The sequence below is a fragment of the Rana temporaria genome, chromosome 4 (genome assembly GCF_905171775.1).
Source record: "Rana temporaria chromosome 4, aRanTem1.1, whole genome shotgun sequence".
NCBI classification, from domain to species: domain Eukaryota; kingdom Metazoa; phylum Chordata; class Amphibia; order Anura; family Ranidae; genus Rana; species Rana temporaria.
This window is the reverse complement of record NC_053492.1, coordinates 426,266,805-426,281,397: the sequence shown is the minus strand read 5'-3', so window position 1 is coordinate 426,281,397 and position 14,593 is coordinate 426,266,805. Positions and strand designations below refer to the sequence as shown.

Genomic DNA, 14,593 nt, shown 5'->3' with positions numbered 1-14,593 from the left:
CTTGGAGCCCTCTGATGTGGCCCGCAACCTCCTGCTCTGGAATGGTGGTTTGACAAGCCCAGATCGCTTTTTGCTGATCCGCCAACCCAGAGCATCAGTTATGTGAATGAAGCTTCCTGTATTGCACCAGCTCCTGTAACAAGCAATACTAAATACACTCTGCTTGAGACAGCAACAGCTGGTGATACCTGAATGGAAGACTGTTATTAAAGGTATGTTTATTGAAAATCGTGTACATATGGGCATATTTGTTCTGCAGTGGTTACTGGGCTGCTTTCAAACTGATCCACAGGTGCAGCGCAGTGCACCTGCGGGTTACCTGCACTGAGCCATAGACTTTTGTTATTAGTACCGTCAAATTTGATGCACTTTCAGAAAGTGCACCACACCTGCAGGATATAGTAGAAGTCTATGGCAAAGTGCCACTAACCTGCAAGAAAGCCACAGGTGCACGTGGCGCATCAGTGTGAAAGCAGCCTTAGGCCTGACCCAATCGGACCCTCCATTCACCTCTATGTCCATTTACCCCGACTTATCTACATACAGTATATATTATAGACCATATATCAAGATTCTCTTTTCTGTATATCTGTTTAAAAAGCATTAAAAAGTTTTTGTTCTTCTTTTTTTGTCATATTTATCTAATTCTGCTTACCTTTCGGTTCTCCTGTCTGCTCTATTTATGTCATAACGTGAAACCCGAAACTCACTGATTCGGATTTTCTCCATATACTCATCATCCAAGATAGAATAGTAAACATAAAATTTGCCATTGTAGCGGAATTGTGGGTGAAAAGCCATGCCAAGGAAACCCCTTTCATCTCCATGCCATGGAGTGGACACCACGCTGTCCTGCAAGTACAGAAAGGGCTCAATTAAACGTCCACCATCAGGTAAGTAGACCCAAACGATCCCAACCTGCTCCGCTATGAACATCCTGTGAGTTCCATCATTAGCATGGATCATGAGGACCGGATTTCTAAGGCCATTGGCCATCTCCACTAAACACATCTTAAGACATCCTTCCTGGTCCTCCACCACCGCCCCAAGCCTGTTATTGAGGTCCATGTTTTGTATCACATCTGGGAAACAGTAATCTGGATCAGGCAATTCCATAAGATTACAAAACAGGTCCATGTCCTTTGCTGACTCCCTTATGGCGGAGTCATTGGTGAGAAGGGTGATAAGGTATTGGCAGTTGTAATAGAAATCGTAGCAGTAATCGAAGCACAGGCCGGGGAGGGTCCTTAGAGGGGTCCGCGGGTCTTCAGCATCGTACAGATGAGAAGCATATGGAGAACACTCCTGTAGGAAAAATCAAATCAAATATTAAATTAATAGCACTTTAACCACTTCATTACTGGGCACTTAAACCCCCTTCGTGTCCAGACCAATTTTCAGCTTTCAGCGCTGACGCATTTTGAATGACAATTGCGCAGTCATACAACACGGTACCCAAATTATATTTTTATAATTTTTTCCCCACACATAGAGCTTTCTTTTGGTGGTATTTTATTATCTCTGCGATTTTTATTTTTTGCGCTATAAACAGAAAAATACAGAAAATTTTAAAAAAACACACAATATTTTTTACTTTTTGTTATAATAATATCCCATTTAAAAAAAAAAAAAATTTCCCTCGGTTTAGGCTGATACATATTCTTCTACATATTTTTGTTAAAAAAAAATCGCAATAAGCGTTTATTGATTGGTTTGCGCAAAAGTTATAGCACCTACAAAGTAGGGGATAGATTTATGATTTATTTTTAATTTTTTATTAGTAATGGCGGCGATCTGCAATTTTTTTTGTCAAGCCTGCGATATTGCGATATTGCGGCAGGCACATCGGACACTTTTGACACAATTTTGGAACCATTCACATTTATACAGCGATCAGTGCTATAAAAATGCACTAATTACTGTATAAATGTGACTGGCAGTGAAGGGGTTAACACTAGGGGGTGAGGAAGGGGTTAAATGTATTCCCTGGGTGTGTTCTAACTGTGTGGGGGGAGGGGGGTGACTGGGGGAGGTGACCGATGCTGTGTCCCTATGTACAAGGGACACAGATCGGTCTCCTCTCCTCTGACAGCACGTGGAGCTCCTTGTTTACACACAGAGCTCCACGTCCCTGCTGTGTTCCCGCAGATCGCGTGTACCCGGCGGACATCACGGCCGCCAGGTACACGCATCGGCTTCCCAGCGATGCGCCGGGACAGTGTTTACCCGCTGCGCGCCCCCCAGCGGCGCGCGCGGGTAATGTCAACAAGAGGATGTCTAAAGACGTCCACTCGGCACTTCAGGTCCCCGCTGCAGACGTACTTTGTCTATAGCGCGGATCTGTAGTGGTTAACAAAATAAGTGTAGTTTAGCACAGGGTAAGCGGGGTCAACTACAGGGCTAGGGCTTGACTTCACCTTTACATTTTCAGCAATACAGGAATATCAAATTTGCCATATTCTTTTATTGAGAAATAATTGCTCAGTTGGAGTTTTTCTCTCTGCAAAATAAATCAATGTGGAAAACTAGAACTACTATTAAATACAAATGCAACCTTTACTATTGGTTACATTATTTAATGTAAATACAGTGGAACCTTTGATTACAAGCATAATCTGTTCCAGGAGAATGCTTGTAATCCAAAGCACTCACATATCAAAGCGAGTTTCCCCACATAACAAATTAACTTGACACGCATTGACTTCTATTGCATGCAATATCGCATGTGGCCAGAGGTGAAGGGGGGCGCCAGACAGACTCATAAATACTTGGAGAGAGCTCGGCTGAACTCGGAAGGGCTCAAAAACACTCTGGAACTCTCTGGAACACTCTGAGTATTTCCGAACAGCTCCGAACCGTTCCGAGTGTGACCAGCGCCCCTGCACCTCTGGCCAAATGCGGTACTGCACACTGCAGAGGCTTGAATCCTGCTCGTTTTGCGAGACAACACTCACAAACTGAGTCAGGATTAAAAGTTGCTTGTCTTTCAAAATGCTCGTTAACCACGTTACTCGTAAACCGAGGTTCCACTGTACTTGGTGGCCCTGCCAGTCCATGGTCCTTTAGTTGCGGGGTCAAAACGCTATTTGCCTGCATTGCCCTGGTTGATAATTCTTCCTGCCAATTAGCACAGGACACATACCGGTGAACCTGGGAGCAGGGATCCAAGAGGGTGCCTTGCATCTGAAATTATGTAGAGTGCCCTCTGTGGTTCCTCCTACTGGCCCTGGAGTAGTAAAGACCTTGGTGACCCCTGTAATGATGTTATAGAGGCAATGAAGAGGAAAAAAAGGACAAGAAAGCAGCTACAGGCAGGGAAGAGGGGGTCAGGTAGGTTGTGAGCTAGTTACAAGTGAGAGAAGTAGATAGTAAAGTATATAAACAGAAAATCTCAAAAAGATATCTAGTTTGAAGACTAAGGCCTCGTACACACGACCAAACATGTCTGCTGAAACTGGTCCGCAGCCCAGTTTCAGCGGACATGTTCGGTTGTCTGTACGTCCGACCGGACAATTTTCCGGCGGATTGGACATGTTTCCAGCGGACAAATGTTTCTTAGCATGCTAAGAAACATGTCCGCTGGAAGCCTGTCCGTCGGACATGTTCGGTCGTCTGTACGACTTACCGGACATGTCCGCTCGGCCGAAAGCCCTCGCATGCGTCAAAGTGATTCGACGCATGCGTGGAAGCATTGACCTTCCAGGGTCGCGCACGTCGCCGTGTCATTGTCGCGGCGACGGCGCGGCCACATCACCGCGTATCCTGTACGCTGGGATTTTGGTTTGATGGTGTGTACAACCATCAGACCAAAATCCGGCAGCGGACATGTCCGTTGAAAACGGTCCGGCGGACCGTTTTCATCGGACAGTCAGTCCGTGTGTACGAGGCCTTAGATAAATTAGACAGATGAGATAGTGATAGTTTCTTGTTGCCGACTTACAGGAGAACACCATTCTAGTTAAAATAATAATATAGCAAATACAACTGCTGGAAAGGCCATTTAATGTTATTAAAAATTACCTTTCGATTTCACTGCAGCTGTGTTATTTTCTAAAACTGTCCAAAAAATTCAATGCAACCATGGGCGTCCCCAACATAGGGCAAGGGGGGAGCAATTGCCCCCCCCCCTGGAATCGTAAGAAAGTGTTGCAGACAGTTGCCCTGTGTTGCAATGGCCGCCATCTGACTTTTTTTCTGAGTCTGCTGGCCTGGGGCTGCTCTCTGTTCGAACTCATCACAGACACAGACACCGTCCCTCCCTCCCTCACCCCCGGCCCAATCATCGGATTGGCTATGCCGCTCGGTACTCTGCTCGAAATCTCCGCTGTTCTGTGATTGGCTGCCTGTCTGTGTATGTACGTTGCTAAGCAGATCTGGCTGACGCGGTGCGTGCAATCAGTCAGTGGCCGAGAATACGCTAAAAAAAAATTGCTTTTTTTTCAAAATTGTTGCTCTTTTTTTGATTATAGCGCAAAAAATTTAAACCGCAGAGGTGATCAAATACCACCAAAAGAAAGGTCTATTTGTGGGAAAAAAAGGACGCCAATTTTGTTTGGGTGCCACATCGCACAACCACGCAATTGTTAGTTAAAGCGACGCAGTGCCGAGTCGCAAAAAGTACTCTGGTCAGGAAGGGAGTAAATTATTCTGGGGCTGAAGTGGTTAAAGCGGGAGTTCACCCATTTATTAAATTTTTTTTTTCTCCCCTTAGATTCCTGCTCGTTCGGTCTAGGGGAATCGGCTATTTGTATTAAAATATGAGCAGTACTTACCCGTTTTCGAGATGCATCTTCTTCCGTCGCTTCTGGGTATGGGTCTTCGGGAGCGGGCGTTCCTTCTTGATTGACAGTCTTCCGAGAGGCTTCCGACGGTCGCATCCATCGCGTCACTCGTAGCCGAAAGAAGCCGAACGTCGGTGCGGCTCTATACTGCGCCTGCGCACCGACGTTCGGCTTCTTTCGGAAAATCGTGACGCGATGGATGCGACCGTCGGAAGCCTCTCGGAAGACTGTCAATCAAGAAGGAACGCCCATTCCCGCAGCCCATACCCGGAAGCGACGGAGAGGATGCATCTCGTAAACGGGTAAGTACTGCACATCTTTTAAAACAAATAGCCGATTCCCCTAGAGAAAACGAGCAGGAATCTAAGGGGAAAAAGTGCCCTCTAAGGGTGAACCCCCGCTTTAAGATTGGACAGCGAGTATGATAATAAGGGCACTGCACAGCCATAAGATATACCTGCAAATAAGAATCAAAATAATAAATTATATTTGAAAATTCTTAGAGAAACAATAATAAATGTTTATATCCCATATAAAATACACAGGATTATGATGAACTTTATATTCCACATTTTATAAAGTGATTTCCCACAATGAGTATTAAAAGATCAAGGATCATATTTAGGAAAACAGTTACACCAAACTTCTGCCACATGTTGAGCTGGAAATGTATGTTTTCTATTAACCCCTCTGATTCAGCATACTACATACACGAAGAGGGATGTTCTGATTGTAAACACATCTTTATTTAATTCAGTAATTTTCTTAAATGTTTCTTTGTAGTAAATCGTTTTTACATGATTTTGCTCCATGACGCAACTTAGGGGCCCTTGGTCAAATTCTGATCCATCCCACCGATTAATGCTTCCATTTTTATTATTTATACATGCTTTTATTACCACTAAACAATGTGTGCTTTTAAGCATCTGCGTGTAAACACCCTCACCAGGGCCGCCATCAGGGGGGTACAGGCAACGCTGTATCCTGGCCTAGGCCAACAAGGCCTAGGGCAGCACTTTCCAGGGGGGCAGCACGGAAAGAGTCCCCGCCGGCTTGTGCTACACTGTTAGTGTTACGCAAGCTGCTTCTAATTTTGACTGTCCTATCATCCTGGACCACAAACCTTCCTCACTGTGCTATATGTTTTCTGCTGCACCATTGGCATGATTATATCTTCTTAGTCCTCTCCATAAAATTATCAGAAATTTGTGCTTAAAGTAGAACTATAGGCAACACTTTTTTTTGATAGTTTATTTTTTACCATCCCTGTCCCATTGCAGAGATTTCCCTTCACTTCCTGCCCCATAGCCAAACAGGAAGTGAGAGGAAATCTATGCAAATTAAGGGAATCCAATTCCCCCCCAACCCTAAGATCTAGTGTCCCCACTTGAAAATTTCAGGGCATGTCTTAAACAGAAAGGGGTGTGGCCTTGACATGAAGGGGTGTGTCATATTTAAATTAGGGGATGCATGAGATTAGTCAGGCCTAGGGCAGCACAAAACCTAAATACACCACTGGGTATAGGCATTACACCTGTAAGGGGCCCTATGGTCCCCAGGGGCCTGACTGACCCCCCTCCAATTTCTATTTTTGCATTACACCCCTACAGGCCCGGCTGGCCCCCCTCCTGTTTTATTTTTTATTTTTGTTTATTTATTTATTGCATTACACCTGTAAGGGGCCCGATGGTCCCCAGGGCCCCTTACAGGCCGGCCGGCCCCCATCCTGTTTATTTTTTATTTTTTTTGCATTACACCTGTAAGAGGACCGATGGTCCCCAGGGGGGCCCTGCCTAAAGCTGTGTAAGGGGCTCCTAAAATTTGTGATGGCTGCCCTGACCCCATGTCTTTATGGACCTTGTGCACTGGTCCAAATCAATGGTGGAGGGGGGATTATGGTGTGGGGATGTTTTTCAGGGGTTGGGCTTGGCTCGTAAGTCCCAGTGAAGGGAACTCTCAAAAGTGTTACTAAACCCAGGACCCTGCATTCACTATATCTGGTTTCCCACAGTACAAGCAGCCGACCTCTGTTCATGATGCAGCAGGGCAATATAGAGGTATGCCACAGGGATGGGTTATGCAAAGTTAACCTGGATTAATGTAACTACTGTATGTATTCAATTCCAGTGGCGGTGCATCCATAGAGGGCGCCGGAGTGCCGCCCCCTCTCGCTGCTGCACCGCCACTGATACAATACATAGATTCATGCATTGCATGAATCTATGTATTGCCGCTGCCGCCGACTATTCAGATGGCCGGCCCCCTGGTGAGCGCCGGCCATCTGAATAACGGCAGCTGGTAGGCTGTGGAAGTGCCTATCAGAGCCAGTGGCTCTCAGGCTGTAATTGGCTGTAATCGGCTTCCAAATACTTATCCAAGGGACGCACGGGGGGAGCGTTTCTTGGATAAGACTGACAGGCGTCTCAGCCATTCAGGTTCACCGGTTCTGGTTATCGGTAATCTGATTGGCTGAAGCGTCATCGAGGGCGGAAGAATACATCGAGGGACCGTGAAAGGAGGTTGGCCGACCCCAGAAAGGTAAGTGCCGGGCGGGGAGGGGGGGGGGCAGCATTTTACAGGGCACAGTGGCGATAATTACAGGGCACAGTGGCGACAATTGGCACAGTGGTGACAATTGGCACAATGGCAACAAAGGGCACAGTGGCGACAAAGGGCACAGTGGCGACAATTGGCACAATGGCAACAAAGGGCACAGTGGCGACAATTGATGGGCACAGTGGCGACAATTGATGGGCACAGTGGCTGCGTTTGATGGCATGGCACAGTGGCTGCGTTTGATGGCATGGCACAGTGGTGACAATTGATGGCACAGTGGCTGCATTTGATGGCATGGCACAGTGGCTGCGTTTTATGGCATGGCTCAGTAGTGACAATTGATGGCACAGTGGCTACGTTTGATGGCATGGCACAGTGGCTGCGTTTGATGGCATGGCACAGTGGTGACAATTGATGGCACAGTGGCTGCGTTTGATGGCATGGCACAGTGGCTGCGTTTGATTGCATGGCACAGTGGCTGCGTTTGATGGGCCCAGTGGCTGTCTTTGATGGGCACAGTGGCTGCATTTGATGGGCACAGTGAGGCTGCAATTGTTTTGTTTTTTTGGGTTTTTTTTTTTGTTTGTGCCCCCCAAAAATTTTGAGCACCAGCCGCCACTGATTCTATACCTAGAATTCTTCTTAAAAACAAAGAATACTTTGCCCACAATATCTATTAATCTGTGTAAAGTATTCATTTTATTTCCCAATTTTTATTATGAAATTTTTTTTTTACATATTTTTACAGGGTTTTTTCACTCTCAACAATAAAACGTTAAATAACAGTTTTAGAGACAGTTCACACCATAGAAACGCAGTCCAGGTGTGTTCCGGGATGCTTTTCTGTATGCAAGTTTTTCATGCATTTTCAATCCATTTTTGGTGCGTTTTTGATGCAGTCCAGTTGCATCCCCCCCCCTCCTTTTTCTTAACCTTAAATAAGTATATGTGCCTAGCAGTAAAAATGGTCGCTGGTTTGAATCCCAACCACGACAGCAGTCAGCCATAGGGTTCTCTACCATAGCGGTGCACTCCTGACCCCTCAGGTGCCCACCGTTGGGGTCAGGAGTGCACCGCTATGGTAGTGAATCCTATGGCTGACTGCTGCGGCTGGAACTCAGGGTGGTCAAAGAAGGGAGGTTCACTGGAGCACTAACAGGGATCCCACAGGGAGCTAGAGCCTAAGATGTGGCACCTTAGCAGTGCCAAAGGCTGATCGCCTCCATGCCACGCCAGATTGATGCAGTAATTAATGCAAAAGGATCCCGGCCAAGTATTGAGTGCATACTATACTGTAGTACATGGACATACTTTTCAGTAAAACCAAAGATAAATATCAAAACCTGGATCAAAGTCCAAATGATAAAACAGCGCTAAAACTAGATAAATGTCCAATAGCATATAACCATTTGAGTGATGACGTGGAAACAGAAAATCCTAAATTGGTGAGTGCTGGAAAATAGTGCACCCTACACCCAATCTTCACCACGAGTGAGGCACTCTCCCCCTCCAGGGTACAAACTCACCGGAAATATTAAAAATATGGGCCTTAAATGGTGATAAGCTCTTTCACTTGGACTAGAGTCATCAACAGCGGGGGCAGCATGGGTTAAATTCCACATACTGTATACTCATATAAAGACAAGAGAAACATGTGTAGCGCCTGGTTACTTTCCAGAACTGGTGCTAGTGTCAATTTAGAGGGGTCAGAGAGTTGGGTAACTCTGACCATGTTAATTTGTTCAAATGTATTCCTCTGTCTCAGCTTTGGCTGTGCTGTGGGCTCATTCTGTTGCTTCTGGGGTGCTGATCACACCCCAGGTTGACAGGTGGCATCAGTGGAGTCAAGGATTGGGTGCTCTTACCCAGCAGCCTATCAGGGGGAGTTTGCCTCGCTGTGCAGGCTGGGGGAGGGTATTTATGAGACAGACGCCATTGGTCTGGTTCTTCTTCGAGTGTGGCGCCCACTTTCAGGGTAGCCATACCACGGCACCCTGGCGAAATGGCCCTCCAGGCCAGGGTGTGCGTGCCACATGGTGTTCCTGGCTCCGGGACCACGTTGGTCCGGAGCATCTGAGCTGTGGCTGGGCACCAGTGATCGACTGGGTCCCCAATTCTAAAGAAGATCCCAAGCATTAGTTCCTGATAGAGGAAACTGTTCTGTGGAAAGTCTGCTTGAGGAGTGCCAAGAGAGGCTGGCGATCCGAAAGGGCTTCGACCATTCAACGAGGATCGAGGTAACCGGGTACTGAGAGGCTGGACATCGGTCGTCTATCAGTCGGTAACCTGCTAAATTACCTGAAGGAGATCCAGGTGCCAATTCTGCTAAGGAAGATTATCTCTGCTGTTTTAACCATAGGGAGGGTCTGTGGCAGAGACTTTTTCCCCAATTTCCGAGTGACATTCTGGCTGCCAGGCTAGTGAGAGAAGCCTGTCCAGGTGCATTACACCCACTCAGGCTGGAGTGGTGACCAAGAAAGTATCGTATGGAAGCAGAACTGTTTCCCTGTTACTCGCACCTGAATCTGCTGTTTCCATTTTTACTAAACCTCTACTCTTCACCAAGTTTTATTGTTTTTACCCGGCTGGGTAATAAAGAGCACAGAAAAAGACACCTTTTGTGTGGACATTCCTTTACTGCAACTTTCACCAAATACCCCTAGACGGCGGAGGAACACAAGGTAACATGCCACCCAAAACAAACCAGCAGCTCCTTCGGGGGGTAGTGCTACACATGCATAGTGTAATCCTGCTTTATTGAAAAAAAAAAATAGCCCAAATGCTACAATCCCCCGTTTCAAATGCACGTACAGAAATAACACTGGTAATGAACATGAAGTAAGGAATGAGATCACCGTTATCCTCTGGTCCAAAAACGTGGGGCTGGAGTACTTCCTGGTTTGGGCCAGCTGATCCTGGAGCGCATTCGTCACTTCCTGGTTATGATCAACGCCGTTGTAGCCACGCCCTTATTTATTTTTTATGCTTTTCAGTAAGCCAACATTTCTGTATTAAAAATCCGTATTTTTTTTATTGGTCTTATGTGATATTCAAATTTTCTGAGATACTGAATTTGGGGTTTTCACTAGCTACAAGCCATAATTATCAAAATTAAAAGTAAGAAATGCTTGAAATATATACCTCTGTGTGTAACACATCTATATAAAATATACTGGTATCACTTTTTGAACTGATATACTGAAATAAATAAACTTGATGATATTCTAATTTTATGAGATGTACCTGTGTGTGTATATATATCTATATCCAGTCTCCTTCACTTTCCTTATGCAAACACTTGCTTGCTCCATCTGAATCACTCAGAGATGATCTGACAGGCTCCCAGTCAGATCTTAGCAACAGTCCCTTATGCCCGTACAGGCCCGGACTGGCCATAGGGCACTTTGGGCCAGGGGCCGTCGGGCCACATGTGTCTGTGGGGTCAGGGCAGCTGAGCTGCTCCTTGAGCCGCCGCCGCTCTCCTGGCCTCTATGCGGCTCGCCGGCCGGCCGCCATTATAGTTAGGGCCGGGGGCGGAGACTACAGGTCACGTTGCCTGCTGTGTGACCATGAAGAGGGACGAGATCTGCAAGAGCCAGGGCCGCAAGACAGGAGGAAAAGTGAGTGCGTGCGTGAGCACCTGGATAGAAGGAGTCGCTGCATACACACAGTAGAAGAATCCATCTCTTTATTTTTCAGCTACAGCCTTTGAATGCTTCTCATTCTCTCCCTCCATTCAGAGGCTGTAGGAAAAAAAATAATGAGATGGATTCGTCCACTGTGTGTTTGCAGCGACTCCTCCTATCCAGCTTCTTTCTACTGCCCCCTAGTGCTCTCAGGCTCCCACCATGCACTCAAGTGTCCCCCCCCCCTTGGCTCTCAGGCTCCTCCACTGCACTCCAGCCCCCCCCCCCAGTGATCTCCAACTCCCCCACTGCACTCCAGCCCCCCCAGTGATCTCCAACTCCCCCAATGCACTCCAGCACCCCCGGTGACCTCCAACTCCCTTCACTGCACTCCAGCCCTCCAGTGATCTCCAACCCCCCCCCCCACTGCACTCCAGCCCCCCCCCAGTGATCTCCAACTCCCCACTGCACTCCACCACCCCCCAGTGATCTCCAGCACCCCTCAGTGATCTCCAACTCCCCCAATGCACTCCAGCACCCACTGTGACCTCCAACTCCCTTCTCTGCACTCCAGCCCCCCAGTGATCTCCATCCCCCCCCACTGCACTCCAGCCCCCCCAGTGATCTCCAACCCCCCCCCACTACACTCCTGCCCCCCCCCCCAGTGATCTCCAACTCCCCCACTGCACTCCAGCACCCCCCAGTGATCTCCAACTCCCCCACTGCACTCCAGCACCCCCCCCCCCAGTTATCTCCAACTCCCCCACTGCACTCCAGAACCCCCAGTGATCTCCAACTCCCTTCACTGCACTCCAGCACCCCACCAGTGATCTCCAACCCCCCCCCCCCCCATTGCACTCCAGCACCCCCCTGTAACGTCACACCAATAATTTGCTCTAAGTACAACTATAGTTGCTTCTTTCCCAGTCAACTCTCTTTTCGTTTCTTCCTTCTTTCCAAATACCCTCTCACTTCCTGCGGCCTATTTAAACTCCCAGCACTGACAGGAAGGTGTTCCTCTATTGCTGACAGTACGCCACTGTCAGCTGGGCTTCCAGACTCACCTGATCTAAGCTCCAGCTTCCTGAACTGGACCTCCAGGACTCCTTGTTTGCAGCTACCGATCTCTTCAACCAGGTCCAGGCTCCCAGGACGCACATCCATGCCCAGCTATCTGCAACCGCAAGTACTCTGCTATAGAAACCAATTACTAAACGCTGATCTCCATACTTGCCGCTTGCTTCCAAGTTATGTGCACTGCTATGCTAAAGTACTAAGGACTTTCACTCCAGGCTGTACTGCAGCTCACATGTTATGTTCACTGCTATAGATACCAGTTACCTGCTTTGCTTCTATGCCTGTGTTCATTACTGACCTCTAGTGTGCAGTCCCAGTACTGCGCTACACCTATCCTTATACCGGTTCAATACCATTAATACCAAGATTTACTTTTATGTTGCTTATGCTGGAATAAGCACTATTTACTTTACTGAGGCTGTGATGATAGAACCCAAACTCTTAACTGAGTTAAGAGTGAAACCTGGGTTCGAACCTGAGAAGTCTCCGCAGTTGCGATCCATAAACATGAAACTAATTTGGCGTATTGTTACACCCCCCAGTGATCTCCAACTCCCCCACTGCATTCCAACTCCCCCACTGCACTCCAGCACCCCCCCCCCCAGTGATCTCCAACTCCCGCCACTGCACCCCAGTCCCCCCAGTGATTCCAACTCCCTTCACTGCACTCCAGCACCCCACCAGTGATCTCCAACCCCCCCACTGCACTCCAGCACCCCCCCCCCAGTGATCTCCAACTCCCTTCACTGCACTTCAGCCCCCCAGTGATCTCCAACTCCCCCCAATGCACTCCAGCCCCTCAGTGATCTCCAACTCCCCCCCACTGCACTCCAGCCTCCCCAGTGCTCTCCATCCCCCCCAGTTCTCTCATGCCCCCTGTTCTAATCAGCCCCCTGCACTCTCTGGCCCCCCTGTGCTCTCCAGCCCCCCCCCCCCAGTGCTCTCAGGCCCCCATGCTCTCCAGCCCCCTGTGCTGTTCGCCTCCCGTGTTCTCTGCCCCTGCTTGTGCTCTCCAACCCTCCGTGGTTTACGCCCCTTCGTTGCTCTCAGACCCCCCTGTGCTATCAGGCCCCCTGGGTTCTTCAGAACCCCTTTACTCTTTGGCCCTCCAGTGCTCTCAGGCCCCCCTGTGCTCATCAGCACTCTCCAGCCCCTCCCTGTTGTCTCAGACCCCCTGTGCTCTCAGGCCCCTCTGTGCTCTTCAGCACCCCTTTACGCTCTGGCCCCCCAGTGCTCTCAGGCCCCCTGTGCTTGTTGGCACTCCCCAGCCCCTCTCAGGGATCTCCAGCCCCCCTGTGCTCTCAGACTCCCCTGTGCTCTCAGGCCCCCCTGTGCTCTTCAGCACCCTTTACTCTCAGACCCCCCTGTGCTCATCAGCAATCTCCAGCCCCTCCCTGTGCTCTCCAGCCCCTCCCTGTGCTCTCCAGGCCCCCCTGTGCTCTCTGGCCCCATGCTCTTCACCCCCTGTGCTCTTCACCCCCCTGTGATGTTTGCCTCCCGTGTTCTCTGCCCCTGCTTGTGCACTCCAGCCCCCTGTGGTCCACGCCCCCTCTGTGCTCTCCAGCCCCTCTGTGCTCTCCGCCCCCCGTGCTCTTCACTATTGTGTTCTCTGCCCCTGCTTGTGCTCTCCAGCCCCCCATAGGCCCTGCCCCCTCAGTGCTCTTTGACCCCCCCCAGTGCTTTCCAAATCCCCTGTGCTCTCCGGCTCCTCCTAGTGCTTTCCATCTCGCCATGCTCTTCACTCCCTGTTCTCTCTGGCCCACCTAGTGCTCTCAATCCCCCCTAGTGCTCTCCACACTCCCCTGTGTTCTCCGCACCCCCCATGCTCCCTGTGCCTCCTGGTAAATATGCCATGGGCTGCTCAGTCGTAAATGCCCGGGCCTATTTTTTGTCCCAGTCCGGGACTGGCCCCCGTACACAAGGTCAAGAAAATACTCAGATTTCGGTCTGAAAATCTGACCGCGTGTAGGCTCCATCAGACTTTTCCTGTCGGAATTTCCACCAACAAACATTTGAGAGCTGGTTTTCAAATTTTCAGACGGAAAATATTCCAATTGGAAATTTCGATCGTCTGTATCAATTCTGACTCGCAAAATTCTGACGCATGCTTGGAAACAATTCAACGCATGTTTGGAAGCATTGAACTTCATTTTCTCCGCTCGTTGTAGTGTTGTACATCACCGCGTTCTTGATGGTCGAAAGTTCAGAGAACATTTGTGTTAACTTACCTTGTGTATTCAAGCCAAGCTTGAGCGAAATTCCATCTGGAAAACCATCTAAGGTTTTTCCCATGGAAAATCTGATCGTGTGTACGCGGCATTTTAGGCAGGAACTCGTAGGCCCCTTAGTGTAGCTCAAATGTAGTGAAGAAGCATGTAACTTCTCAACTGTGGCCACTGATCCCAGCACCACCTCTTCAGGTGCTGCCAACCCACCTGGTTGCAGCTGCCCATTTCACCAGCCCTCCTGGCTGCCTCTCCACACCAGTGCTCCCAACTGACTCTTTACCAGCCCACATGGCTGACTCTCAGGAGATCACTCAGGGAAGGATTG

At 48.7% G+C, this 14,593-nt stretch overlaps 1 protein-coding gene across 1 annotated transcript in view; it reads right to left on the bottom strand.

Annotated features, from left to right (window-relative positions):
* Positions 1-14,593, bottom strand: part of HHIPL2 (HHIP like 2) — a 74,674-nt gene that overhangs the window by 39,283 nt on the left and 20,798 nt on the right. Inside the window, exon 2 of the mRNA XM_040351412.1 lies at positions 656-1,305. Coding sequence (XP_040207346.1) covers positions 656-1,305 — 650 coding nt within the window. The remainder of the gene's footprint in view (positions 1-655; positions 1,306-14,593) is intronic.